This window comes from Manis javanica, chromosome 1 (assembly GCF_040802235.1).
Source record: "Manis javanica isolate MJ-LG chromosome 1, MJ_LKY, whole genome shotgun sequence".
Lineage (NCBI taxonomy): Eukaryota > Metazoa > Chordata > Mammalia > Pholidota > Manidae > Manis > Manis javanica.
Window position 1 is genome coordinate 109,355,774 of NC_133156.1, and position 27,635 is coordinate 109,383,408.

At 38.6% G+C, this 27,635-nt stretch overlaps 1 protein-coding gene and 1 pseudogene across 1 annotated transcript in view; both read right to left on the bottom strand.

Moving 5' to 3' along the window:
- DDX4 (DEAD-box helicase 4) overlaps positions 1 to 17,026 on the bottom strand; it is a 111,856-nt gene extending 94,830 nt beyond the window's left edge. The window contains exons 1-2 of the mRNA XM_073233459.1: positions 16,966 to 17,026; positions 16,070 to 16,155 (exon numbers count right to left, since the gene is read on the bottom strand). Of these exons, the coding sequence (XP_073089560.1) occupies positions 16,070 to 16,141 (72 nt within the window). The 5' untranslated portion in view covers positions 16,142 to 16,155; positions 16,966 to 17,026. The remainder of the gene's footprint in view (positions 1 to 16,069; positions 16,156 to 16,965) is intronic.
- LOC108403774 (MORF4 family-associated protein 1-like) lies at positions 13,189 to 13,526 on the bottom strand (annotated as a pseudogene).
- Positions 17,027 to 27,635: the final 10,609 nt, after the last annotated feature.

The window sequence follows — 27,635 nt, forward strand, 5'->3', positions numbered from 1 at the left end:
CAAGACAATTTGGTACTGGCACAAGAACAGAGCCACAGACCAGTGGAACAGATTAGAGACCCCAGAAATTAACCCAAACATATATGGTCAATTAATATTTGATAAAGGAGCCATGGACATACAATGGCAAAATGACAGTCTCTTCAACAGATGGTGCTGGCAAAACTGGACAGCTACATGTAGGAGAATGAAACTGGACCATTGTCTAACCCCATATACAAAGGTAAACTCAAAATGGATCAAAGACCTGAATGTAAGTCACGAAACCATTAAACTCTTGGAAAAAAACATAGGCAAAAACCTCTTAGACATAAACATGAGTGATCTCTTCTTGAACATATCTCCCCGGGCAAGGAAAACAACAGCAAAAATGAGCAAGTGGGACTACATTAAGCTGAAAAGCTTCTGTACAGCGAAAGACACCATCAATAGAACAAAAAGGAACCCTACAGTATGGGAGAATATATTTGAAAATGACAGATCTGATAAAGGCTTGACGTCCAGAATATATAAAGAGCTCACACGCCTCAACAAACAAAAAACAAATAACCCAATTAAAAAATGGGCAGAGGAACTGAACAGACAGTTCTCCAAAAAAGAAATACAGATGGCCAAGAGACACATGAAAAGATGCTCCACATCGCTAATTATCAGAGAAATGCAAATTAAAACTACAATGAGGTATCACCTCACACCAGTAAGGATAGCTGCCATCCAAAAGACAAACAACAACAAATGTTGGCGAGGCTGTGGAGAAAGGGGAACCCTCCTACACTGCTGGTGGGAATGTAAATTAGTTCAACCATTGTGGAAAGCAGTATGGAGGTGCATCAAAATGCTCAAAACAGACCTACCATTTGACCCAGGAATTCCACTCCTAGGAATTTACCCTAAGAACGCAGCAATCAAGTTTGAGAAAGACAGATGCACTCCTATGTTTATCGCAGCACTATTTACAATAGCCAAGAATTGGAAGCAACCTAAATGTCCATCGGTAGATGAATGCATAAAGAAGATGTGGTACATATACACAATGGAATACTACTCAGCCATAAGAAGTGGAAAAATCCAACCATTTGCAGCAACATGGATGGAGCTGGAGAGTATTATGCTCAGTGAAATAAGCCAAGCAGAGAAAGAGAAATACCAAATGATTTCACTCATCTGAGGAGTATAGGAACAAAGGAAAAACTGAAGGAACAAAACAGCAGCAGAATTACAGAACCCAAAAATGGACTAACAGGTACCAAAGGGAAAGGAACTGGGGAGGCTGGGTGGGCAGGGAGGGATAAGGGGGGGGAAGAAGAAGGGGGGTATTAAGATTAGCATGCATGGGGGGAGGGAGAAAGGGGAGGGTGGGCTGCACAACACAGAGAGGACAAGTAGTGACTCTACCACATTTTGCTAAGCTGATGGACAGTAACCGTAATGGGGTTGTTAGGGGGGACCTGATATAGGGGAGAGCATAGTAAACATAGTATTCTTCATGTAAGGGTAGATTAAAAATTAAAAAAAAAAAAAAAAAAGAAAGAAAGAAAGAAAGAAAAGGGGATTACTCGTTAACAGGATAAAACTATTGGTAAATCAAAGATCAACGCATGCTTTAAATATCCTTAATGTTGATCACTTAAAGGGTGTCAGATGATCAGCTATGGAGGTACTCTTTTCTGATAATATTCCTTTCTCTTAATTAAAAAAAAAAAAAAAAAAAAGCAGTTACTGTGTGCTGACCTCCAATGAGTTCTGCACAGTGGTATAGAGGGCATGTCAAAGTGTGGGCAAAGGGTCTGTTTGTTTCTACGCAGAAGATCAAGGCCTAGCTTGGATACACAGAAAATGAAATAAGATACGATATGAGGAGGAGCTTCCGGCATCAGCACTCTCTGGAGGACTCGTGCCGGGGGATGATCATCAAAAAGCCTCCCCAGGGATCCGGACGATGCTGCGGTTGTGGCTGCATCCAGCCCACCGTCTCCTGGACTTGCCATAAGAAGGAGGAGGGAGATGTCTAGGCTGGCATGTGCATACAGTGAGACAACGAATTTGACTGGATCTGTACTGTTGGAACTCAACCAGGAGTTGGGAGGGGTGCAAGTTGTAGCACCCCAAAATCTCATGACTATAGACTATCTATGGTTAAAAGAACATATGGGATGTGAACAGATCCCAGAAATGGGCTGCTTTAATTTGTCTGATGGTTCAAGTACAGTTGGAAAATATCCATCATATTATAGATAAATTTTCACAAATGCCTAGGGTGCCTAAATGGTTTTCTTGGCTTCACTGGAGATGGCTGGTAATTATAGATTTGCTTTGTTTATGTCACCGTATTCCTATAATGTTAATATGTGTGTGCAAATTAGTTAGTAGTTTAAAACCTATACATACTTAAGGTACTATACAAGAAGATATGTCAAAGAAATAATCAATCCTCCCAAGTTTCCTTCATATGCTACATCTATAGCTTTTCTTCTTCCTTCCTAATTACAAACCTTAAATAGAATTCGTGCCTCATATCGAATTTACCGAGTATCATAATTCCTCCAGGTGGTAAAGATACCTCGAGACAAGTGCTGGGCATAGAAGCCAGAGGGCATAAATCTGCAAAGAAGTAAAAAGCTAACCTTTGCAAACAATATGGCTTCTCTCTCACTTACCAACTTTACATTTCCCTGTATGGCCCCGGAAGATGACTGGTTAGCCAGAGACGGGTAAGATTCCTCAAGGGAGGAACAACCTAAGACAGGCACAGTCGCAGGGGGGCCATCAGGTGAGAATTTGGGGATCAACAGAGGTGAGGCTCAGAACCTCACCCCCCCTGCTTTGAGAGAAATCTTCTGCATCCGTGGATGTCTTGCTGCCCTTGTCTAGCCTGGATTAATACTTAGTCCATAGGCACACACCTGATCATCTGATCATCTACATTTGCCTTCTTACAGCACTAAACTATGTTTTCTACCTTTATCTTGCATCTACCTACCACTTCAGCATTTTATTAAAAATAAAAATAATAATAATAATAGGAGAAATGTGGGATCAACATATAAATCAAGTACAAAAATCAAATGAATATTCATATTTGACCTGATGGTTTATAGGTCATATTGCATGATCAAAACCGAAAGTTTCTGTGATGAATGCCCTTGTACTGTTCACCATGTAAGAATTTATTCACTCTGTAAGAATTCGTTCACCATGTAAGAACTTGTTCGTTATGCTTCAGAAGATTGGAGACTGACGAGAATTAGGCTTGAGATGGATTAATGATTGTACATTGAGCATTGACCCCCCTATACTGAATTTTATTGTTGTTAACAACCATTTGATCAATAAATATGAGAGATGCCCTCTCAAAAAAAAAAAAAAAAAAAAAAAATAACTTTATATTCTCTTCAGCTTTGCACCACTTCTCTGCCCCTCTGAAAACAAAAGGTCTATAGTTGCTAACTCCTCTTTCTCATATCCCATTTTTTCTTCAAGGTACTCTAGTCTAGCCTCTATCCTCAGCTCTGCACTGAAAATGCTTTTAATAAGGAAATCGCGTAATAAAATTACTACTTTCATGTTTCATATAACCAGAGCTCTCAGCCACATTTGAAATGACTATTTCCTTCCTCTTTACAACATTCTTTTTTTGGCTAAGAAACACTCCCCATCAGCCACTCCCTCTTCAAACTCCTTTGCTAGCTCCTCCAGTGGACCTCTAAGGTGGAGTGTCCCAGAGCTCATGGCAAAGCCCTCTAAGTCTGTTTTATACCATCTGACTTTACCTAATCTCATAATTTTAAATCCATTAATATGCAGAACACTCCCAAATTTGTATCTATGGCACTGATCCCTCTCCTAAGCAAAAAAATCGTATAACCTACTGACTGGCAACTTCACTTGCTTTCATGGGCATCTCAAACATAGCAAATAAAGAAATATTCTTTTTTTTTTTCCTTCCCAAATATGTTCATTTTCCACAGATGCACCATTTCAGTTACTGGCACCATCATCCATCTAGTTGTTTATGTTAATCACCCTTGATTACTCTTACTTTCCCCACCCTTATTTAGTACATCCAGTCCTATTAACTCTGTCCACAACTGCCTCCAGGTTCCTCTCCCTCTCCTTCTCCCCTTCCTTCTCTGCCTTCATTGTCTACCACTCATCTTATCTCCCTGTTCTTTAGCCATACTAAGTGTAGTTGGCTGAAATGTCACCCAAAGATATGAAACGTTAATCCCTGCAATTTATAAATGTTATCTTATTTAGAAAAAGGGTTCTTACAGATACAATTAAGGATTTTGAAATGTAATTACTCTGGAGTATCTGGATGGGCCTTAATTGTCATCACAAATGCCCTTATAAGAGAGGCATACAGTAAAAACTGGAACAACTGGAACACAGGAGGCCACATGAAGACAGTAGAAAGAGATGTAGCTATAAGCCAAAGAATACTTAACAGCCACCAAAAGCTAGAAGAGGCATGGATTCTCTCCTAGAGCCTACAGAAAGAGAACAGCCCTACTTGACACCTTGATTTCTAATTTCTGGCCTCCAGAACTATGAGAGAACAAATTCCTATTGCTTTTAGCCACCTAGTTTATGGTAATTTGTTACAGCAACAGTAAGAAACTAACACATTGTATTTCTTCCTGTTGTCCTGATATCTTAGTTTGCTCCCTCCTCAGGACCTTTGCACATGATGTCTGACTGGGCTTCCTTCAGGTCTGGGATCATTAGTCATTGTCTCAGAGAAGCCTTTCCTCTCTACCTAATCTAAATCCACCCCACCCTAGTCACACACACACACTTTCTAATATTTTTTTTTCACAGCACTTTTCACTATTTATATTATTTGGTTCTTAAAAATGTGCTTGTTCTGGAGGATTAAAGATGGTGGTGTGAGAGGTAAGACAGAAACCTCCTCCCAAAACCACATATAATATGAAAATATAGTTAATACAACTAATCCTGAAAGAGCAACAGGAAAGAAGGCTGCACCAGACTGCATATACCTGGAGAAAAGAACAGACCTCACAGAACAGGGTAACATACCAAAGCCGTGATCCGGCAGGACCCAAGCCCTTCCCCCACCCCAGCTCACCAGCAGGAGGAAGAGAAACAGAGTGGGGAGGGGGTGGAGGCCTAGGGCTACTGAAAACTCAGCCCTACATATTTACTCTGGAAGCAGGAACCTACATTGCATGGTGCTCTGGAGATTAGGGGGGTTGGAAAGTTAAGACAGGTGGAATACTTGGAGAGACTGAGATTACAGTCACTTGTGGAAAACATGGATCCAGATCCACATTCAGCTGCTCTGGGACAAAAGGAAGGTGTTAGGTTTAGGGTTAGGGTTAGGGTATACTAGAATACACTTCTTTTGGTCTTTTATCTCCTCAAGGAAATGAATACTTGTAGGGTTTTTTGTTTTAACATGGTAGGGATTTTTATCTGTCAGGTCTGCTATTCAAATGAACTTACTGGACAATTTATGAAACTTGAAAATGCCTCTTCACTGTCCAGTTTAGGGTACCATGCAGACACTTCCATGTTTTCCTTCCCTAGCCCTTAAAAGCTTTTACTAATATCTCTTTCATTTTATGCTCAGAATCCTCTGAAATGTATCAGAGTATTTCATCAACTTTTACAGAATACCAAGATTTTGTCTCTATTCTAGGCTCCATGTCAAATACAACTGAGTTAGGTTGTCCAAATAAACTGATCAGACAGCTTACATGAGACAGTGTGTCATATAAAATTTGAATTAGGAGCAAAATCTCTCTCTCCTCCTTTATTCCCATATAGAAATTTAAGTCCTAAAATGCAAACAGTATCTTCCTTTATCCCTTCATTTGAGTAGTCAGTCCTAGCCAGAAATCAGCCCCATTCACATCACCAACTGAAGTCTGGTCCCTTCTTCAGTTTCTCCAGCATTGTTGCATGGAGTCCTCTTCTGAAATTAATGCAACCCCTTCAGCATATCCAGAGCTGCAGAACTCTACTCTGATTCACATGTGTCACACACAGACCCTGGGAGCTATCAGGTCACACAAAAAAGAGAAAGGCACTTCAAAATTCAGAAATAACTAAAGTCAGGAACAAATGTGACTGCTCCAAGAGTTTACATGCTAGGCCTGAATTTCTGTATGAGAGCATTGTTGAAATAAAAGTTTTACATTTTTTCCCCAAGCAAAAACATTTTACAATCAAAACTCATACTGAGAGGAGGAGCCAAGATGGCGACGTGAGTAGGGCAGCAGAAATCTCCTCCCAAAACCATATATATTTTTGAAAATACAACAAACACAACTATACCTAAAAAGAGACCATAGGACTATACCTAAAAACAGCCAGGCTACATCTACATCTGCGAGAACTCAGCATCTCACGAAGGAAGTAAGATACAAGCTGCATCCTGGTGGGACCCGAGCACTCCCTCCCACCCCAGCTCCCCGGCGGGAAGAAAGGAGTAAGAGCCGGTAGGGAGTGGAAGTGCAGTACTGCTGAATAACCAGTTCTAGTAATCCACACCGGGAGCGCAGACACACATTGCACGGTGTGCTTGGTATTAGAGAAACAGAAAAGTAAAATCTGGAGTGGGTCCCCACAGCTGGCTCCCCTGGGACAAAAGAAAAGCAAGTGCTTTTTGAAAGTCTTAAAGGGACAGGGCCTCACAGCTGGATGGAAGCGTCCCGGCACACTGAGCCCAGCAGCTGGGAATCCCGGGGAACTTCAGGCGCCCCAGATCCCTGGGAGGCAGCGCAGCTCTGAAGTCCCTCATGGTGATAAACAGCCTGCCAGTTGTTCACCCTCCAGCATGGCCCCATCGCAGTGGCTGAAGAGCCGAAGGGTGGCCCTGCATGCACACGCAGTAGCTGAGCATCCAGGAAGCGGCCGCACGCATGCACACAGCAGTGGAACAGCCAGGGAGCAGCTGCACGCACCCACTTGCAGCAGCAGAGCAGCCAGAGAGTGGCCCCACCCACAGCAATCACCCAGAATCTCCTCCCGCACACAGCCACCCCAGCCAGACCCAGAGGGCGCCGCCAACATGCAGCTGCTCAGCACAGGCAGAGGAAACCAGGGCAAGGCGCAAAGGGGCGCCATTCTCACAGGAAAGCACACCCAGTGTACCTGCCACTCCCTGCTGGGCTCTGGGCTACCCTGACGGCAACCCTGCCCACGGCAGCTTAGGGGATTAACCCGGAGGCTGCACCAGGTGCAGGTAACCGACACAGGCAACAGAGAAGGGCAAGGTGACCAACAAGCAGGAAAGGACTTTGTTCTCCCAGCTGACACATGCACTACCTGCCTACAACTACCTCTATCGTCATGAAAAGGCAGAAGAATTTGGTCCAGTCCACAATTACGCAATCCCCGAGAGAGGGCCAGGGGAAATAGATTTAAGCAATCTTCCTGAAAAAGAATTCAAAATAAAGGTCATAACCATGCTGATGGACCTGCAGAGAAATACGCAAGAGCAAAAGGTTCAAGTTGGGAGGCAGAATACAGAAATAAAACAATCTCTGGAAGGACTTAAGAGCAGACTGGATGAGGTGCAAGAGGCCATTAATGGAATAGAAATAAGAGAAAAGGAACACAGAGAAACTGAGGCAGAGAGAGATAAAAGGATCTCCAGAATGAAAGAATATTAAGAGAACTGTGTGACTAAACCAAATGGAACAATATTCACATTATAGGAGTACCCAAAGAAGTAGAGAGAGAAAAAGGGATAGAAACTGTCTTTAAAGAAATAATTGCTGAAAACTTACCCAAACTGGGGGAGGAAATAGTCTCTCAGACCATGGAAGCCCACAGAACTCCCAACACAAGGGAACCAAGGAGGACAACACTAAGACATATAATAATCAAAATGGCAAAGATCAAAGACAAAGGACAGAGTATTAAAGGCAGCCAAAGAGAGAAAAAAGGTCACCTACAAAGAAAAACCCATCAGGCTATCATCAGACCTTTCAACAGAAACCTTACAAGCCAGAAGAAAATGGCATTATATATTTAATGCAATGAAACAGAAGGGCCTTGAACCAAGAATACTGTATCGAGCATGATTATCATTTAAATATGAAGGAGGGATAAAACAATTCCCAAAAAAGAAAAAGTTGAGGGACTTCACCTCCCATAAACCACCTCTACAGGATATTTTAAAGGGTCTTCTCTAGATGGAAGCACTCCTAAGGCTAAATAGATGTCAATAGAGAAAATAAAATCACACCAAAGAAAGCAGACCAACCAAATACTAACTAAAGGCAAAAAATAAAATCAACTACTCAAAAAAGCACTCAAAGGAAACACAAAAGAGTACAGAATAAAACACCTAACATATAAAGAATGGAGGAGGAGGAATGAGAAGGGAGGGAAATAAAGAGTCAGCAGACTGTGTTTATAATAGCTTAATAAGAGAATTAAGTTAGATGGTTAGATAGTAAAGAATCTACCCTTGAACCTCTGGTAACCATGAATCTAAAGCCTGCAGTGGCAATAAATACATATCTTTCAATAATCACCCTAAATGTACATGGACTGAATGCACCAATCAAAAGACACAGAGTAATACACCTAATTATTAAAAAACATCAGACAAAAGCCAAACTGGGGACATTCTATGGAATGTCTGATGAGTACTCTTCAAAAATCTCCTGGTCAGAGAAGACAACAAACAACAGAGGAACGGTGACAGATTGGAGATGATGGAGACAGGACATCGAAATGCAAGGTGAAATCCTGGTTTGTATCCAGAACAAACAATGGACATTCGTCCAAAACCTGGTGATATGTGAATAATGTTTATAGTTTACTTGATAATGTTGTATCATTGTTAACTCCTTAGTTTTTTTTAACTTTACCATGTTTATATACAATGTTAACTTGAGGTTAACCAAGTAAAGGAAACAGGGAGTTTTCTTACTATCATTGTCATTCTGTTCTTTCAAAATAAAAAGCCAAAATAATCTAAAAAAAAAAAAAGACACAGAGTAATAGAATGGATAAAAAAGCAAGACCCATCCATATGCTGCTTACAAGAGACTCACCTCAAACCCTAAGACATGCACAGACTAAAAGTCAAGGGATGGAAAACAATATTTCATGCAAACAATAGGGACAAAAAAGCAGGTGTTGCAGTACTAGTATCAGACAAAATAAACTTCAAAACAAAGAAAGTAATGAGATAAAGAAGGACTACATAATGATAAAGGGGTCAGTCCAACAAGAGAATATTACCAATATAAATATATATGCACCTACTACAGGAGCACCAACATATGTGAAACAAATACTAACAGAATTAAAGGAGGAAATAGAATGCAATGCATTCGTTCTAGGAGACTTCAAGATACCACACACTCCAAAGGACAGATACACCAGACAGAAAATAAGTAAGGATACAGAGGCACTGAACAACACACTAGAACAGATGGACTTAACAGACATCTACAGAACTCCATACCCAAAGGCAGCAGGGTACACATTCTTCTCAAGGGTATAAACAACATTTTCCAGAATAGACCACTTACTAGGCCACAAAAAGAGCCTCAGTAAATTCAAAAAGACTGAAACTCTACCCACCAACTTCTCAGACCACAAAAGTATAAAACTAGAAATAAATTGTACAAAGAAAACAAAAGGATCACAAACACATGGAGGCTTAACAACATGCTCCTAAATAATCAGTGGATCAATGACCAAATTAAAACAGAGATCAAGCAATATATGGAGACAAGTGACAACAACAGCACAAAGCCCCAATTTCTGTAGGATGCAGCGAAGGCCATTCTAAGAGGAAAGTATATAGCAATCCAGGCATATTTAAAGAAGGAAGAACAATCCCAAATGAATAGTCTCAAGTCACACTTACTGAAGCTGGAAAAAGAAGAACAAAGGAGGCCCAAAGTCAGCAGAATGAGGGACATAATAAAGATCAGAGAAGAAATAAATAAAATTGAGAAGAATAAAACAATAGAAAAAAATCAATGAAACCAAGAGCTAGTTCTTTGAGAAAATAAACAAAATAGATAGGCCCCTAGCCAGACTTTTTAAGAGAAAAAGAGAAACTACACACATCAACAGAATCAGAAATGGGAAAGGAAAAATCACGACAGACCCCACAGAAATACAAAAAAAATTATTAGAGAATACTATGAAAATCTATATGATAATAAGCTGGAAAACCTAGAAGAAATGGACAACTTCCTAGAAAAATATAACCTTCCAAGACTGACCAAAGAAGAAACAGAAAATCTAAACAAACCAATTACCAGCAAAGAAATTGAATTGGTAATCAAAAAACAACCCAAGAACAAAACTCTTGGTCCAGATGGATTTACTGCTGAATTTTACCAGACATATAGAGAAGACATAATATCCATTCTCCTTAAAGTTTTCCAAAAAACAGAAGAGGAGGAAATACTTCCAAACTCATTCTATGAAGCCAGCATCACTCTAATACCAAAACCAGCAAAGACACCACCAAAAAAGAAAATTACAGATCAATATCCCTGATGAACATAGATGCAAAAATACTCAACAAACTATCAGCAAACCAAATTCAAAAATACATCAACAGGACCATACACAATGATCAAGTGTGATTCATCTCAGGGAAGCAAGGATGGTACAACCAAAGGATCATCTCCATAGATGCTGAAAAGGCATTTGACAAAATTCAACATCCATTCATGATAAAAACTCTCAACAAAATGGGTATACAAGGCAAGTATCTCAACATAATAAAGGCCTTATATGACAAACAGCCAACATCAGACTTAACAGCAAGAAGCTGAAAGTGTTTCCTCTAAGATCAGGAACAAGACAGGGATGCCCACTTTCCCCACTGTTATTCAACATAGTACCGGAGGTCTCAGCCACGGTAATCAGACAAAACAAAGTAATACAAGACATCCACATTGGTAAAGAAGAAATCAAACTGTCACTATTTGCAGATGACATGATATTGTACATAAAACACCCTAAAGACTCCACTCCAAAACTACTAAAACTAATATCTAAATTCAGCAGAGTTGCAGGATACAAAATTAATACACAAAAATCTGTTGCTTTCCTATACACTAACGATGAACTAGCAGAAAGAGAACTCAGGAAAACAATTCCATTCACAATTGCATCAAAAAGAATAAAATACCTAGGAATAAACCTAAAAGGAAGTGAAAGACCTATACCCTGAAAACTACAAGACACTCTTAAGAGAAATTAAAGAGGACACTAACAAATGGAAACTCTTTCCATGCTCTTAGCTAGGAAGAATTAATATTGTCAAAATGGCCATCCTGCCCAAAGCAATCTACAGATTCAATGCAATCCCTATCAAAATACCTACAGCATTCTTCAACAAACTGGAACAAATAGTTTTAAAACTCATATGGAACCATAAAAGACCGTGAATAACCAAAGCAATCCTGAGAAGGAAGAAAAAAGCAGGGGGGACCTCAGTTCCAAACTTTAAGCTCTACTACAAAGCCACAGTAATCAAGACAATTTGGTACTGGCACAAGAACAGTCACAGACCAGTGGAACAGAACAAGAGTCTAGATATTAACCCAAACATATATGGTCAATTAATATATGATAAAGGAGCCATGGACAAACAATGGGGAAATGACAGCTTCTTCAACAGCTGGTGTTGGCAAAACTGGACAGCTACATGTAAGAGAATGAAACTGGTTCATTGTCTAACCCCATACACAAAAGTAAATTCGAAATGAATCAAAGACCTGAATGTAAGTCATGAAACCATAAAACTCTTAGAAAAAACATAGGCAAAAATCTCTTGGACATAAGCATGAGCGACTTCTTCATGAACATATCTCCCCAGGGAAAGGGAAACAAAAGCAAAAATGAACAAGTGGGACTACATCAAACTGAAAAGCTTCTGTACAGCAAAGCACACCACCAATAGAACAAAAAGGCCTCCTACAGTATGGGAGAATATATTCATAAATGACAGATCCGATAAAGGCTTGACATCCAAAATATATAAGAGCTCACACACCTCAACCAACAAAAAGCAAATAATCCAATTAAAAAATGGGCAAAGGAGCTGAATAGACAGTTCTCCAAAGAAGAAATTCAGATGGCCAAAAGGTACATGAAAAGATGCTCCACATCACTAGTCATCAGAGAAATGCAAATTAAAACCACAATGAGATATCACCTCACACCAGTAAGGATCACCACCATCCAAAAGACAGACAACAACAAATGTTGGCAAGGATGTGGAGAAAGGGGAACCCTCCTACACTGCTGGTGGGAATGTAAATTGGTTCAACCATTGTGGAAAGCAGTATGGAGGTTCCTCAAAATGCTTAAAATAGAAATACCATTTGACCCAGGAATTCCACTTCTAGGAATTTACCCTAAGAATGCAGCAGCCCAGTTTGAAAAAGACAAATGCACCACTATGTTTATTGCAGCACTATTTACAATAGCTAAGGTAGGGAAGCAACTGAAGTGTCCATCAGTAGATGAATGGATAAAGAAGATGAGGTACATTACACAAAGGAATATTATTCAGCCATAAGAAGAAAACAAATCCTACCATTTGCAACAAAATGGATGGAGCTAGAGGGTATAATGCTCAGTGAAAAAAGCCAGGCAGAGAAAGTACCAAATGATTTCACTCATCTGTGGACTATAAAATAAAGGAAAAACTGAAGGAGCATAACACCTTAAGACACAGAACCCAAGAATGGACTAACAGTTACCAAAGGGAAAAGGACTGGGGAGGACAGGAGGGAAAGGAGGGATGGGGAGGGGGTGGGGAGAAAGGGGGCATTATGATTAGCATGTATAATGTGGTGGGGGGTGCACAGGGAGGGCTGTACAACACAGAGAAGACAAGTAGTGATTCTACAACATCTTACTACGCTGATGGACAATTACTGCAATGGGGAATGTGGGGGGAACTTGGTGATGGGGGGAGTCTAGTAAACATAATATCCCTCATGTAATTGTAGAGTAATGACACCAAAAAAAAACAACCTCATACTGAAGTTATCGACCACAGATTATAGCAGAAACATAATATCAGTGAGGATTGAATATAGTTAAAAGGGAAAAAAAGAGAGACAATAGAAGACTCTGGTTTCAGTTTCCCGGTGTCAGCCCATCTCCATCAGTTGACTAGAATTCAGTGGCTATAAACCTCCCATCCTCCTTCAAAAGGATTCACTTCTCTATCCTCCAGACTGGCTCAACCAACAGCTCTGCCATCTTTGCAGTCTCTTCAGCATTCTCCTCAGCCTTCTCACATCTTTTTGTCACTCTGTCCTTGACTCCATTACTTAGATTTTGAAGATGAGTCTTATTTGGATGAACATATTGTCCATCTCCCACAACTTGCCCCTATTCAGCATAAAATGTTCTTCCATGCTCTCTAGCAGAAGACACAATATCCTCCTGCACCTCACTGATAACTATGAACAGATGTTGCTCAACATCTTTCTCAGGCTCCAGCACTTCGACTTCCTTAGGTCTGCCAATTCAGCAATATCCAATGGTCACATTTTTTTCCTGCTACTTTAGAATCACAATATGCAGTGAACAGAGAAACAGTGAACTTTATTTTCTTACCCAAACAATTATTACAAACTTTGCTACTACTGCTTAAAATAATTACAGTTCTGGATGGACTAATTAGCAAGCTGTTGCCACTTTCATCAGAAGAGTATTTACCCTCTGAAATGTGCCACCAAAAAGAAAAAGGCAAAGAGGTCAGATCAGAAGTGATCACTGAGTAGACTTACTCTCATGGTCATCTAACAAGACACATTACAGTTAGTAAGCAAACCCAATATACTCACCATACTCACCTGTTCCAATACCCATTCCAACAAGTTTGGTCAGTGGACAAATGCCTGAACACTGCAATGTCTGGACTACATAATTGTTGATCATCAAATTTTTCTTAACCACACATCTTTCATTGCTCTATCCCCAGGTAGATTTTGAACTTACTTCAAAATGTAGAACTTGGAGGTTCCAACAGCTACCAGAACAATGCTTATTAGTTCAAAATTATGTACACATATGTCAAAAATATTAAATCTCTAAATAAAGATCCTGAAAAGTATTCAGAAACGGCTTGTGACAGGTAATTGTTTAAGCTATACCAATCAAAGACAGTCTCAGAGTCACACAAATGGAGAAGCCCAGCAGTCCCCTGATGTGGAAATTCAATTAGATCAACCAACCAAAATGGGTGCTTTAAAATAAACTAGGATGAATAAAAGACCCCAAATTTCTCCTACATAAAAATGTCACATATTCTTCCTTAGTTTCTGTCCTTTTTATTCAACCACAGCAGACAAACAAAGCTATTGATTGCACCCTGTTCCTTCAAGTCAAATAAGCCAAATAACTAATTGGACAATGAGAGCCAAGTGTTAAGTTTGGAGACAAATGCAAAAAATGTACAAATTGGCCCCACACAAACATGTATTAAGAGTCATAATGTAAAACTGTTAACATAAATTAATACTCATATTCCCAATATCACGAAACAAGGTATATTACTGACTAGCACAAAGATTCCAAAAAAGTTAATTTTAAAGATTTTATAATTGCTCACCCTCAATTTCAAATACCTTAGACAACAAATATGTACAATATGAAACAGTGCAGTGTACTACTTGAAGAATAATAAGTCAAGAATCTTAGACTAAGAAAAAATAAACATTAAGACAGGTGATTATTAAAGGCCAAGTGGAAGAAAGTCTGTATCTGTGATAAACTTTGTATTATAACGAATCTATTGAGAACTAGATGGGGGTGTAACACCATATACTATCCTTTGACCAAGTAATTCCATTTTTGAAAAAATACTCCCAAATTAAAACAAATAAGCTATAGATATGTATGACAATATTACAGTGAAAAGCTAACATCTTAAATCCCCACCAACAGAAAATCAGTATTATGGTAGACCCAGTCCAAGAAATATTATGTAACTGTATGAAATTATTTTTAGGTAGTCAGTGGGAATATGGAATAGTGCTGAAGGGTGAAAAGGCCAGAATTAAAAACTACTGTTTATTATCTTTGGCAGAAACAGAAGAAAATTTAATAAGAATTTAACAGGAGTGTTTTTCATAGTGAGCAAGATTCTCAGGTGCTTTTTTTCTCCTCTTTTCCCAATACTGTTATAATATTTTTATGATGGGAAGGCAACTATTTAAAAAATCCATACAAAAGGTGTTATTCCTGAAATAAGTTCCAAAACAAGAAACACAATAAATTCAGATTAACATCTTAGGTAATTTAATGTAAACTTTACATACAGATGAAATCCAAGTAAGACAAAGGACTGCATATTTTATATTTGTGTGTAAATAAGAACTTCCACTAAGACATCACTTGAAATCAAAAAGTGCTAGAATTGACTAACAACGCAAACTGTAAAGTCTAAAGGAAAAATAAATGTTTTGGGAGACAACATGCAAAAGCAATCCCTTAAATATATTATTTTCTAAAGTAGAATCCTCACTGTTTTGTTAGATCAATTTTCAAGTCAGAAACCCAGAAACCTGCTCCAGGGCCCCTTCTGAAGTATAATGTAACTCTCTAAATGACATTAAGGAAAAAGGTCTGATGATTTGTACATATGAACACCAACTGATAATACCATCTGAATCAACCTGACATATTTATCTTGAAAGCCCCCTTATATGAAACCAGTTTTCAGACTTCAAAATCTCACCCAGAACCAAATTATATTTTTCAATTTACAGTATGTTTCACAGAGACATTCGACTATATTTGTACAAGCTTGCCTTCAACCACAATAAGTTCTAAACCATTTATTTTTAAATGAAGTTAATTATTACATATATGTTAGTTTTTAATTATCAAATTATCTCAGACTATTTTATTCTATTTGAGGCTTAGAGTGCCTTCTTTTCATTCCCCATAAAATAGTAAAAATCAGATGGAGATAAGCATGGCACACTGAAACAAACTGTAATTAAAAACTTGGCCACCACAGTGATTTTCAACTTCGATAAAATCTGTAACATTTAAATTTTAGATTTGCAAACTTTAAATTTACTACCTTCTTAAATACAGGAACATAAGAAGACATAGAAGATCTGGCAATTTCTTCTTCCCAGTCTTCATCTCCCATTGCGGCTTCCAGTTCTATTTTTATTAAAAAAAAAATAGACACACAAATCAATTAGATCAGACTCATACTTTTAAAAACATAAACTATCATCATTTCACATACACCTCTTGAAATTACTCAGTTAGGTGCTGATCTTCCCCAAAAGTTTTTGTAAAAAGAGGCAAGTTTGGTTTCTTACCTAGCGGCAGCGTTTATATCCATCCTTTTTAATCTTTAAAAATTAGTTGAACCACTTAGCTAATCACTCTAGCAATCACTTTGTTCGCACTAATGCTGAGGCTTTTCCCCAAAATCTGTTCATATAATTCATATGCCCCATCCAAACGTTCCCAAACTGCTTATTGGATAGTAAGGGGAGAAGTTTTTCAGGGACTGTTTGAGGTTTCTCCTTTCGCACCCCTCCTTCAAAGGTAAAAATGTCTGGTTTGAAGTTTTTTGTTTCTTGGGAGCACAAGAAGCTGGGGGCTGCGGCCTTTAAGTCTGGCGAGTAAAGGGCGACAGGTTAGGTGGCCCAAATCCTTCCAATAAAGGACAGTCTCACCAAGGCGCGTTTACACAAATGGTACTACAGCCTTCCCTGTCCAGAGAAAAGGCCGCGCAGGGGCCGGGCAAAAAGGCGCCTTCACCTCCTCTACAGGCCTTGAGCCCAGACTTGGGTCGCCCAGCGGGCTTTAGGACCTCCGGCTGGGAGGCGGAAAGGCCCCAAAGAACAACTTCAAAACCCAGGCGGCTCCTCGCGCTCTTCACTGACCCAAGAGTCCAGCTTCTAGGAAGCCCACAAAGTTGGGTTGAGGCCCGTGTCCCAAACAAAGAAGACGCCTTACCTCTCCACGGCTTATTCTCCGGCGGTCCTCGCTGGCGCCAACGCCGCTTAAACGGCTGCACGTGCAGGGAGACGCAGACTGCGTCAGGTGCTCAGCTCCGGCAACAAATGGCATGGGCGATGAGCGCCATCAGCCAATCAGCGCTCAGAAAACCAGCATCATCCCGCCCCTATCTCCAGCGCTCATTCCCTACAAGCAATCATTGCCGCAGTGGCCAGACCCCCTTGCCTGTTTTCAAAGTGGCGCGATGGGCCTGTGGGTACAAGCCTGGCCGTGGGCTTCTTGTCTCTCCATTCTTGTATGGCGTTCTCAATCTAGAGAGGCTCTAGATTTTCCCTGTGCATGCACTGCAACAATATCCACCCCCTTTTCCTAATAAAAATAAAACAGAAATGGAGTACTGTCCTCCTTCCTACCCCTTTAGAGTTCTCTCCTCTCTGCCATACAACAATCCCTTCAAGTGGGCCCCTCTGGTTCTTTGTTTCTGAGCGCTTGCTTCACTTTAGGGATTTCCCTGGTGTCTCGATGCGGCCCTGACGCCCATGGAGATGGTGCATTTCCTTCTCCCGATGAGGGCAGGAATGAGACTCTCCCGCTTGTACCCAGGAAGTTGTAAAGAAAATTAGCCTGTCTTACAGAGTAGGGGGTCCAACTTTTTGGGGAAGGAGAAGCCCTCTGATCTCGAAGGAAGAAAAATTGTGCTGGGTAGGTCATTTATCAGAGCTTGACTTTGTGTGGTCCGTGTGCTTTGTATCCCTTGGAGTACAATTCAACCTGAGTGACCAAGGGTCATTTCTGTACTTAATACTCATTAACCAGATACTCTTTTTCTGCCCCTCAAAGAAGTAGAGGAAATGCCTCTCAGAATTTTACCATCCCTCCAAAAAGCATAACAACAAACAGCTTTAAAAATGTAGATTTAATTTTTGATTTTATTTCCATCATTGCCATTCTCTGAGTCCTTGAAGAAATTTTGTTGAGGAATATAAATTCCAATATAGTCTGACACTCAGGCATAAAGGATGAGGCACTTTATGGGTTCAGCTTACTTCATACTTTTTATTTGGTTCTGTCTCTTCCACCAAGAATATGCCAGGATTTATCTACCTAGCACTAAATCTTGTCAGACTATTTTCAAGGTGAATTGTTTTTTAAAGCTCATATGTAACAAAGATCAAACCAGAACATATTTTAATATAACTCATTTTTTATTAAAGTATCATTGATACACATTTTTATAAAGGTTTCACAAGAAAAGCAGTGTGGTTACTATTCACCCACATTATCGAGTTCCCCCCATACCCCATTGCAGTCACTGTCCATCAGTGTAGTAATGCTGCCAGGGTTCTTGTGCACAAAGTCGAAAAATGAACTTTTTAAAAGGAAAGGAGCGACACACAGCAGCAATTCACCAGAGAATTCCGCTTTATTAGGGAAAGGTGCTGGGTTATATAGGAAGGGGCATGAGCTGATTGAGGTGTCTACGGGTGGCTATTGGCTAGGTGCTGGGAGTGGGAGGGGGGAGAGAAGTGATTGGTCTTTAGGTGGCGCCGTTGGGAACCGAGAACCCGGAAGAGAAGCCGGAAGTTCGCCATCTTACTGGTGGGGGCCCTTCACTTTTCAAACACTCAAGATAGGAAAGCAAGGCAGAGACTTTTATTTAGAGAGAAAGCGAGAGGACAGAGCTCCTGGCTCAGGCCAGGAGGGGGACAGGAGAGTCCCCCGGTGGTGCCTTGTCTAGGGTTTTTATAGGCAGTTGAGAGACAAAGGGCTAGGAATATACACCAGCTAAGTGATCCCAAAATGTTTATCTTTGAACAGACATTAAGTTTCTAATTCGTCTTCCTGGTTATCTACAAGAATTTTACCGCTCTGATTCCAGGATAGTAGCTTCCTAGTCTAGGAGCATATCACTCAAGACTGCCTGCTTTGCTCCCAAGGTGGGCTGAGTTATTGCCTGTTTGTTGAAAACTTACTTTTTAACTAATTGGGTTTTAAGATACAATCTTATTTTCAAGATGGAATCCTTCCTGTTTTTACCACATTGTTTTGGGCTTGCTTGTTACATTGCCCAGGTTGCAAATCATTTGTTTAGGGCTGGAGGAAGAAAAGCAGCACCTGGGTAAAGTCAGAAAAACTCAGGCCCCCAGGAGGCTACACCAAATCCCACAATGAATTCTCTTGCTTTGTTTTTTCTAGAGGCCCTCAACCTAGTCTGTCTAAGCCCATGGTCCCTGTCTCAGTAAGATGCCACAGTCACTACCTGTCTTCTCTGTGCTACACTGTCATCCCCATGACCCCCTCCCACACCATGTGAACTAATCATAATACCCCTCAATCCCCTTCTCCCTCCCTCCTCACCATTCCCCTTTGGTAGGCTAGTCCCTTCTTGGAGTCTGAGTCAGCTGCTATTTTGTTCCTTCAGTTTTGCTTCATCGTTATATTCCACAAATGAGGGAAATCATTTGGTATTGTCTTTCTCTGCCTTACTTCTATCACTGAGCATAATCTTTTAGCTCCATCCAGGTTGTTGCAAATGGTAAGATTTGTTTCTTATGGTTGAATAGTATTCCACTGGGTATATGTACCACCTCTCTTTTATCCATTCATCTATTGATGGACAATTAGGTTGCTTCCATATCTTGGCTATTGTAAACAGTGCTGCAGTAAACAAAGGGGTGCACATGTCTTTTTGAATCTCAGATCTTGCTTTCTTTGGGTAAATTCCTAGGAGTGGAATTCCCAGGTCAAATGGTATTTCTATTTTTAGTTTTTTGAGGAACCTCCATATTGCTTTCAACAATGGTTGAACTAATTTACATTCCCACAAGCAGTGTAGGAGGGTTCCCCTTTCTCTGCATCCTCACCAGCATTTGTTGTTCCTATTATTTTATTTATTTATTTTTTATTTTGGTATCCTTAATCTACAGTTACATGAAGAACATTATGTTTACTAGGCTCCCCCCTTTGCCAAGTCCCCACCACATACCCCTTCACAGTCACTGTCCATCAGCGTAGTAAGATGCTGTAAAATCACTACTTGTCTTATCTGTGTTGTACAGCCCGTCCCTTGCCCCCCCATTATACATGCTAATTGTAATGCCCCCTTTCTTTTCCCCCCCACCCTTATCCCTCCCTTCCCACCCATCTTCCCCAGTCCCTTTCCCTTTGGTAACTGTTAGTCCATTGGTGGGTTCTGTGATTCTGCTGCTGTTTTGTTCCTTCAGTATTTCTTTGTTCTTATACTCCACCTATGAGTGAAATCATTTGGTACTTATCTTTCTCCGCCTGGCTTATTTCACTGAGCATAATACCCTCTAGCTCCATCCATGTTGTTGCAAATGGTAAGATTTGTTTTCTTCTTATGGCTGAATAATATTCCATTGTGTATATGTACCACATCTTCTTTATCCATTCATCTACTGATGGACAATTAGGTTGCTTCCATATCTTGGCTATTGTAAATAGTGCTGCAGTAAACATAGGGGTGCATATGTCTTTTTGAATCTTAGATCTTTCTTTCTTTAGGTAAATTCCTAGGAGTGGAATTCTTAGGTCAAATGGTATTCTATTTTTAGTTTTTTGAGGAACCTCTATATTGCTTTCCACAATGGTTGAACTAATTTACATTCCCACCAACAGTGTAGGAGGGTTTCCCTTTCTCTGCATCCTCTCAAGCATTTGTTGTTCCTATTCTTTTTTATGTTGGCTACCCTGACTGGTGTGAGATGATACCTCACTGTGGTTTTAATTTGCATTTCCCTGATAATTAGCAATGTGGAGCATCTTTTCATGTGCCTTTTGGCCGTTTGAATTTCTTCTTTGGAGAATTGTAAGTTCATATCCTGTGCTGATTTTTTAATTGAATTGTTTGCTTTTTGGATGTTGAGGCATTTGAGTTCTTTATATATTTTGGATGAACATAACTGTCATTTTTAATAATCTCTATTTTTAAACCAAATTTTCACATCATGCTTCTGAAGCAGCCAGTATCTTAAATCACTGTATATGTGTGGGAGAGAGCCACCAATACTCTTTCTGGTAGTCTGAATTTGTATACAGGGTCCTCTAAGGCATTTTAACTCACTTTGAATTGAATGTTCTTTCAAAAATTTTTATGTCATGGGAAAATATTAAGTGAAAAGGGCAAAATGAAATTGTGTAGCTAGAATAATAACTAGATTTTTTTAGGTATGGAAAACAGTTATTTTCTAAAATGAATATTTTTTAAACACTTGGCAAACATTCTTTTGCTATTCACTCTTAGAACAGATTTCTGTTGCTTTTAGGTATTGCAATTAAATGATTTTTTATGAAACAATTTATGTGATTTTTGAGAGCTAGCCCTGGTTAAGAAAAAGTGAATTCTGATGAGAACTGAATTTCAATATCAAGGATAAGGATAAATAAGCAATGGGTGATAGTAATGTAATTGAAAAATTGAACACAAATGGTGTAAAAAGACAGTTTCTTGTTCCTTGACAAATCAGTGAACACTTGCTCCTTGATGTGTGTTTCAAGAAAGTGAAGCTCATTCAGGTATCACCTGCTTTCAAAAGCTCACATCACACTACTTCATTTTTACTAAAGAGCTACATTAGTACCTGTTTTCACCAACTGGAAGAAATCCAAAGAGAAATTTTGCTTTTTTAAACAAAGGTAGAAAGCAAAAGTAGCATTCAGCATTTTTTTGGCCATGGGGCTACTGTAAGGACACTGCATATGCTGAGTAGCAAGAACAGCACCCCAAGCCCATTCCCTAGGAACTACACTCAGTATCTCAGCATCAAGCCTCCATAGTTTTGAACTGTGTCCCTGATCATCTGTGCTTTAGCCAGCTTTACTTTATGCATCCATTACCAAGATGTATCTGAAGGCATTGGAAAAGCCTAAGAAAGATTATTTTTGGGGTCTGGGAATGATAAGTTTTCCATGTAAATTAATGGCAGTTGCTTCTTTACACCATTTTGACTTATGAAGATTTCATAGGAACACCAGTTTTGATGGGGGAAAACCTGTATATTTTGTTTTCTGGTTCCCTCAGACAGGTCTTAAATTAGTGGTGGTAATAAATTGCAACTTAGGGAAAAGGCAAGAACTCATTCAAGTTTTTAAATGGGCTTTAAATGAGCATATACTGTATGCTAGATACTATGCTCAGTGCTGCAGGTAGAGTTAGCCAATCTCTCAAGGAAAAGTCTAGTGGGAACAATGGCAGTGGCTAATGGAATATAAAACCTTAAGATTCCTGTCTCAAAAGATTCATTGGAAAGCTTATAAAATTTCTCCAAATTCTCTAAGTCCTATATTATAATGTAGAACAAGAGTTTCCTCAAAGATATCTCACAGTTTGGAATCAAAGTTTGCAGCTAAGACCCTTCATACTTAGAAAGAGGCACTAAATTCTCCAAGGTAATGCAGGTAAACAGAAGTAATATTTTAGACTTTATATTTCTAGCAGTATTTCCACATTATTCAAATAATAACTTGTTTATTGATGTAGACTCTGCCTAGTACCATGTCAAAGCTGTTAAAAATTTCTTTTAGTCTACCAGTAGGTAAAAAATGTATCACTTCAAAGGGGAAGAGTAGATATTCATTCTTAGGTACTATAAATATTTGACAAGCTCCTACTGTACACATAACCAGACAAGTAATTTTTAAAAATTAAATATTGCAAGTTGGAGCCCTATAAATCAACACAAAATGGAGGGGTGGTTATAATGTCTCCAAGATACCACAGTGCTAGTAACATACCTAAGGAAGCAAGTGACTAGAAAGGGTTTTCAGCACAAGCAGGGTTCAGGGAGGAAAATCTGTATTTTTTCAGTAATGGCTAAGGCTATATACACCAAAGTGTGGTACCCTTACCACTGAATTTAGGCAACTTGTGGCCATTTTTCATTCTGATAGTTATTTTAGTGTTTATATTCTATATTGATTTTAATGTATATTAGAAAACTATGGCACATCAAATGTATGATTTCAGAAATATAGTTGTTTAAAATGAGGCTAAAGTAAATAAGTTTTTAAAAAGTGTCATCAAAGAAAAATTAAGTATTAATGGTATGCAAGAATGACAAAAATCATGAAGGTAGTATTCAAATGGCTAAAGTGTGGGAAACATTGGTGCAAATGGAAAAGACTGGATATGGAGACTGATCACTAGAAAGGTTTTCTTAATTGTAAGATAAAGACATTTCTTTAGCACTTGTTCGGATTCCATGCTCACTTAGCAACTTTCTAATCAATAATTCAACTCCCCCAAGTATTTTGATACTAAGAAAGGAGGTGCAATGGATATAACATACAAGCCTTACTTGCTCCCCATTATGAATTAATACATTGAGATTCTGGTTTAGAAATCAGCCTTGTTTGAGTTTAAGTAGTGTTCCTGAGAGATCCTTCTTATAATCAACTAGAACTCTTAGATGATGTAATACATCCAGCAGCCCCTGAGCACTCTAACAAGTACCTTTAATGTCAACTTAAAGTGGGTGAAGGAGGAAAAGTCAGATACCATGCCAGGGTATTTCGGACAATTCTTCCTAAAATTAAGGGGTCTTCTTGGAGCTTTGTTGCAAAAGAATATTTTACCAGTGAATTATGGAATTTAGTAAATAATCACTAGGAAAGCATAGTATAATTCTAGCTATACCTAACAAAGAAAACTGACTTTTCTCTGTCCCAAATGGCAAAGGAAAACTGATTTTGTGACTGTCATCACTGTCAGTCATCCTGGTTATAAAAGAGGGAAGCATTTCACCTCAAGAGGAGAAGTAATAAGCAGGTCCTGTCAATGCACCTTGACCAGGGATGAATTTTATTTTGTCTACCCCTCCTAAGACTGAAGAATAAGAGCTTTCAAACAGTTAGAGAGGAAGCTTTCAAATAGTTAGCAATTGGCTGACAAGTCAGCATTTGTAATTTCTGATTGTCCATTTATTAATCATGTGACCTTGAGCAAGTTCTTTAATCTCTCTCTGTGTAAAATGGGAATAAACAGGGCCACCAGGTAGAGTGCTGAAGATTGGGTCCTACCCAAAGGCACAAAGCCAAAAAGCAAGAAGGAGCTAAACTCAGCCTGCACTCCACTTACCAAATGGTGCTCCTGCAAAGTCACATGCACCTACAAGAGGTTCAATTTTCTAATTCTCACAAAGGTTAAATTCCCTCTATTTAAAGTATTTATAATGATTTCTATTGTCCTGGTTGTTTCCTGACTGATACAGGGATTTTACTGAAAAAAAATTTGCCTGCAATCTGTCTTTTAGAACTCTGATTCTTTTATATGATGCCTAATAAAAAGACTTTATTAATTTAGGACCTCACAAGGTGTCACCAACACTTGCTCTTTCCACTTCCCCACCTTCTTTCATTCCTGAACCCATTGAAATCTGACTTCTGCCTCATTGCTTCACTGAAATTGCTATTGGCAAGCTCAATAACACTGACTTCCTTGTTTCTAAACAGAATTGGCAGTTTTCAATTCTTAATCTAAAAGATCTCTTAGCAGCCCTTGATACTGTTGATTTATTCTTTACAAAAATACTCTATAAGTAACTGAATAGCCATATGGAAAAAGATAAAATTGGATCTGTTCTTCACATCATATAACAGGATAAGTTCAAATGTGGAAACAACAAAACCACACTAGAATTAGTAGAAGTACTAGAAAAAAAACACTGGAAGAAGAAAGAACTCTCCTTTACTTGGAAAAACATTCTACCTATGATTTAAAATCCAGAAGCAATAATTTTATATAGTGTAATTACATAAAGGTTAAAAATGAAAACTTTTCAAGACAAACAAAAAAATAATAAAGCCAAAGACAAATGACAAACTGGGAAAAATTATTCTCAACATAATCCAGAAAATGTGGTAATGTCTGTAATACAAAGAGGGCATCTAAAAGTGAAAAAGGAAAAGGTCAGCAAATCTAAAACATAACAAGAGATATGAACAAAGAGTTCACAGAAAAAGAAAAGCAAACAGCCTTTAAATACATGAAGAGATGCTCAATTTCATTCAAGAGCAATGCAAATTACAACTGTGCTAAAGCACAATTTTTTGCTTATTAAAATGGCAAATGTTTGATAATGCACTCTGTTAGAGAGGCTGCCAGGAGGCTGAGTGTCCTTCTTGCACTGACTGTTTTTCAAGTACCTTTAATTCAAAATAATCAATATGCCAAAGTGGCATATTTTGGAAGGGCATATTCTGCTCCCCTTCAGAATACTCTGCACAGCTGTAAAAAGGAAAGATGATTATCTCCATGTACTGCTATGAAGTGACCATAAGGATATGTTACTGGAAAAATGCCTCTTGCAGAGTAATATGTCCAGTGCTCTATGTCTAAAAGAGATACATTTGCTCATATTTTTTTAATGGAAAGATAAACCAAAAATTTATAAAATGACTACCTATGAGAAAGAAAAGAGGGAAGAGGCTGAAAAGAATAAGAATGTATGTTAGACTTCTCTGAGTGAATGTACTTGAGTGTGAAGCCATGTGACTTATGCAAAATTATAAAACAAAATTAAATCAAAATTTAGAAAACAATCTGAAAATGTAAAGCAAAAGGAAACAAATACACATAAATAAATATGTATTCAGTTAGTGGCTTAACCACAAAAGAGAAGAGTCATTTCAAGTGATTTAAAATACAGTAATTTAACCATATGTCCCTACTGGAATATATAATAAGGCAAAAAGATCTGCAAAAAATAAACTAATTCTGTAATCATATTGTTAGTAATAAAATGGTATATAGTTAATGTTGTTTAAGAACTAAGATTTTCAGTGTGAGAGAAAAGAGATCAAAATAGAATATCAAAGAAATTTTTTTTTTTAAGTATGCTCCTTCAAAAATGAACATCAAACTAAAAAACTTTTGTACAGCAGAGGACACCATCAGCAGAACAACAAGGCATCCTACAGTATGGGAGAATATATTTGTAAATGACTCATCTGATAAGAGGTTAACGTTGAAAATATATAAAGAACCCATATACCTAACACACAAAAAACAAATAACCCTATTAAAAATGGACAGAGGACCTGAACAGACATTTCTCCAAAGAAGAAACACAAATGGACAATAGGCATGTGAAAAGATGCTCCACATTATTAATTATCAGGAAATGCAAATCAAGACCACAATGAGATATCACCTCACACCAGTTAGAAGGGCCACTATCCAAAAGACAAAAAATAGCAAATGTTGGTGAGGATGTAGAGAAATGGAAACCTTCCTACACTGTTGGTAAGAATTTAAATTCGTGCAACCACTGTGGGAAGCATGATGGAGGTTCCTCAAAAAACTAAAAATAGAAATAACATTTGACCCAGTAATTCCACTTCTAGAAATTTACCCAGAGAAAACAAAATCCCCGATCCAAAAAGATATATGCACCCCTATGTTTATCACCACTATCTTAAATAGCCAAGATATGGAAGCAACCTAAATGCCCATTAATAGATGAATGGATAAAGAAGAGGTTCCATATACACAATGGAACATTACTCAGCCATAAAAAGAAAAGAAATCCTGCCATTTGCAACAACATGGATGGATCTAGAGGGTATTACACTCAGTAAAATAAGCCAAGCAGAGAAAGACAAATACCATGTGATTTCACTTATTTCTGGAATATAAAAACAAAGCAATATAAAATGAACAAAGCAGCAGTGGACTCACAGACACTGAGAAGTGACTAGTGGTGACCAAGGGGGAGGGGTTGGGGTGGGGGGTAAGAAAGTTGAGGGGGATAAATGGGCACAATAATTCCCAATCACAATATAAGTTGGTCACAGGACTGTAGTACAGCATGGAGAATATAGTCAATGATTCTGTAAAATCTTTCTATGTTGATAGTAACCACACTAGAGGAGGTGAGGATTTAATAATACGGGTGACTTGAACCACTGTGTTGTACGTTTGAAAGATTGTGTATCAGTGATACTTAAATTTTTTTAAAAAGGCACAAAAGCAGTATACTCATAAATTTGAATTAGCAATATCAGTATGAACTCATGATACATTATCTCCAAAAAAAAAAAAAAAGGATTTCCTAGCTCTGTCCATTACAAAAGCCTATAAACAATGACCAACCCATTAGCAATGGGCATGCTAGCATAGACTGTGGTCCCTAAATTCCGTTTCCTATTACAAGAAACCGGCATCTTTGGGAAGAAAACATACCAGGTCTGGGGCAGAAAATATACAAGATAAGCCTGAAACATCAGTCCATACCAAAAGCAAGTAAGCTTTCAGAAACTACCAAAGCACTAAGCAGCCAATTGAAATGGGTTCCCACTGGATAAATATGGGAGAATTTGAGCATCAAAATAAACAATGATAGTAATAGATTACAACTCATTTACTAAAGTAAGAATTCATACATATATACCAAAAAGAAAAAAGAAAATAAGACAAAGTTTCTTCTTGCCGCAGAATGCTAATTACATAATGCTAATTCATATAAAAAAAACAAATAAAATTTTTATCATGATTTTGCAACCATCAAACAGTAATATTTGATTCTGGCTTACTAAAACTAGTAGCTGAAACTTTGATGAAAGGAAAGACATTAAGGAGATCTTAAAGTATCTCCTCAGATATTATTTTTCAATTAGAAAGAAAAAGTAGTAACTGTAGAGTGGAGAAA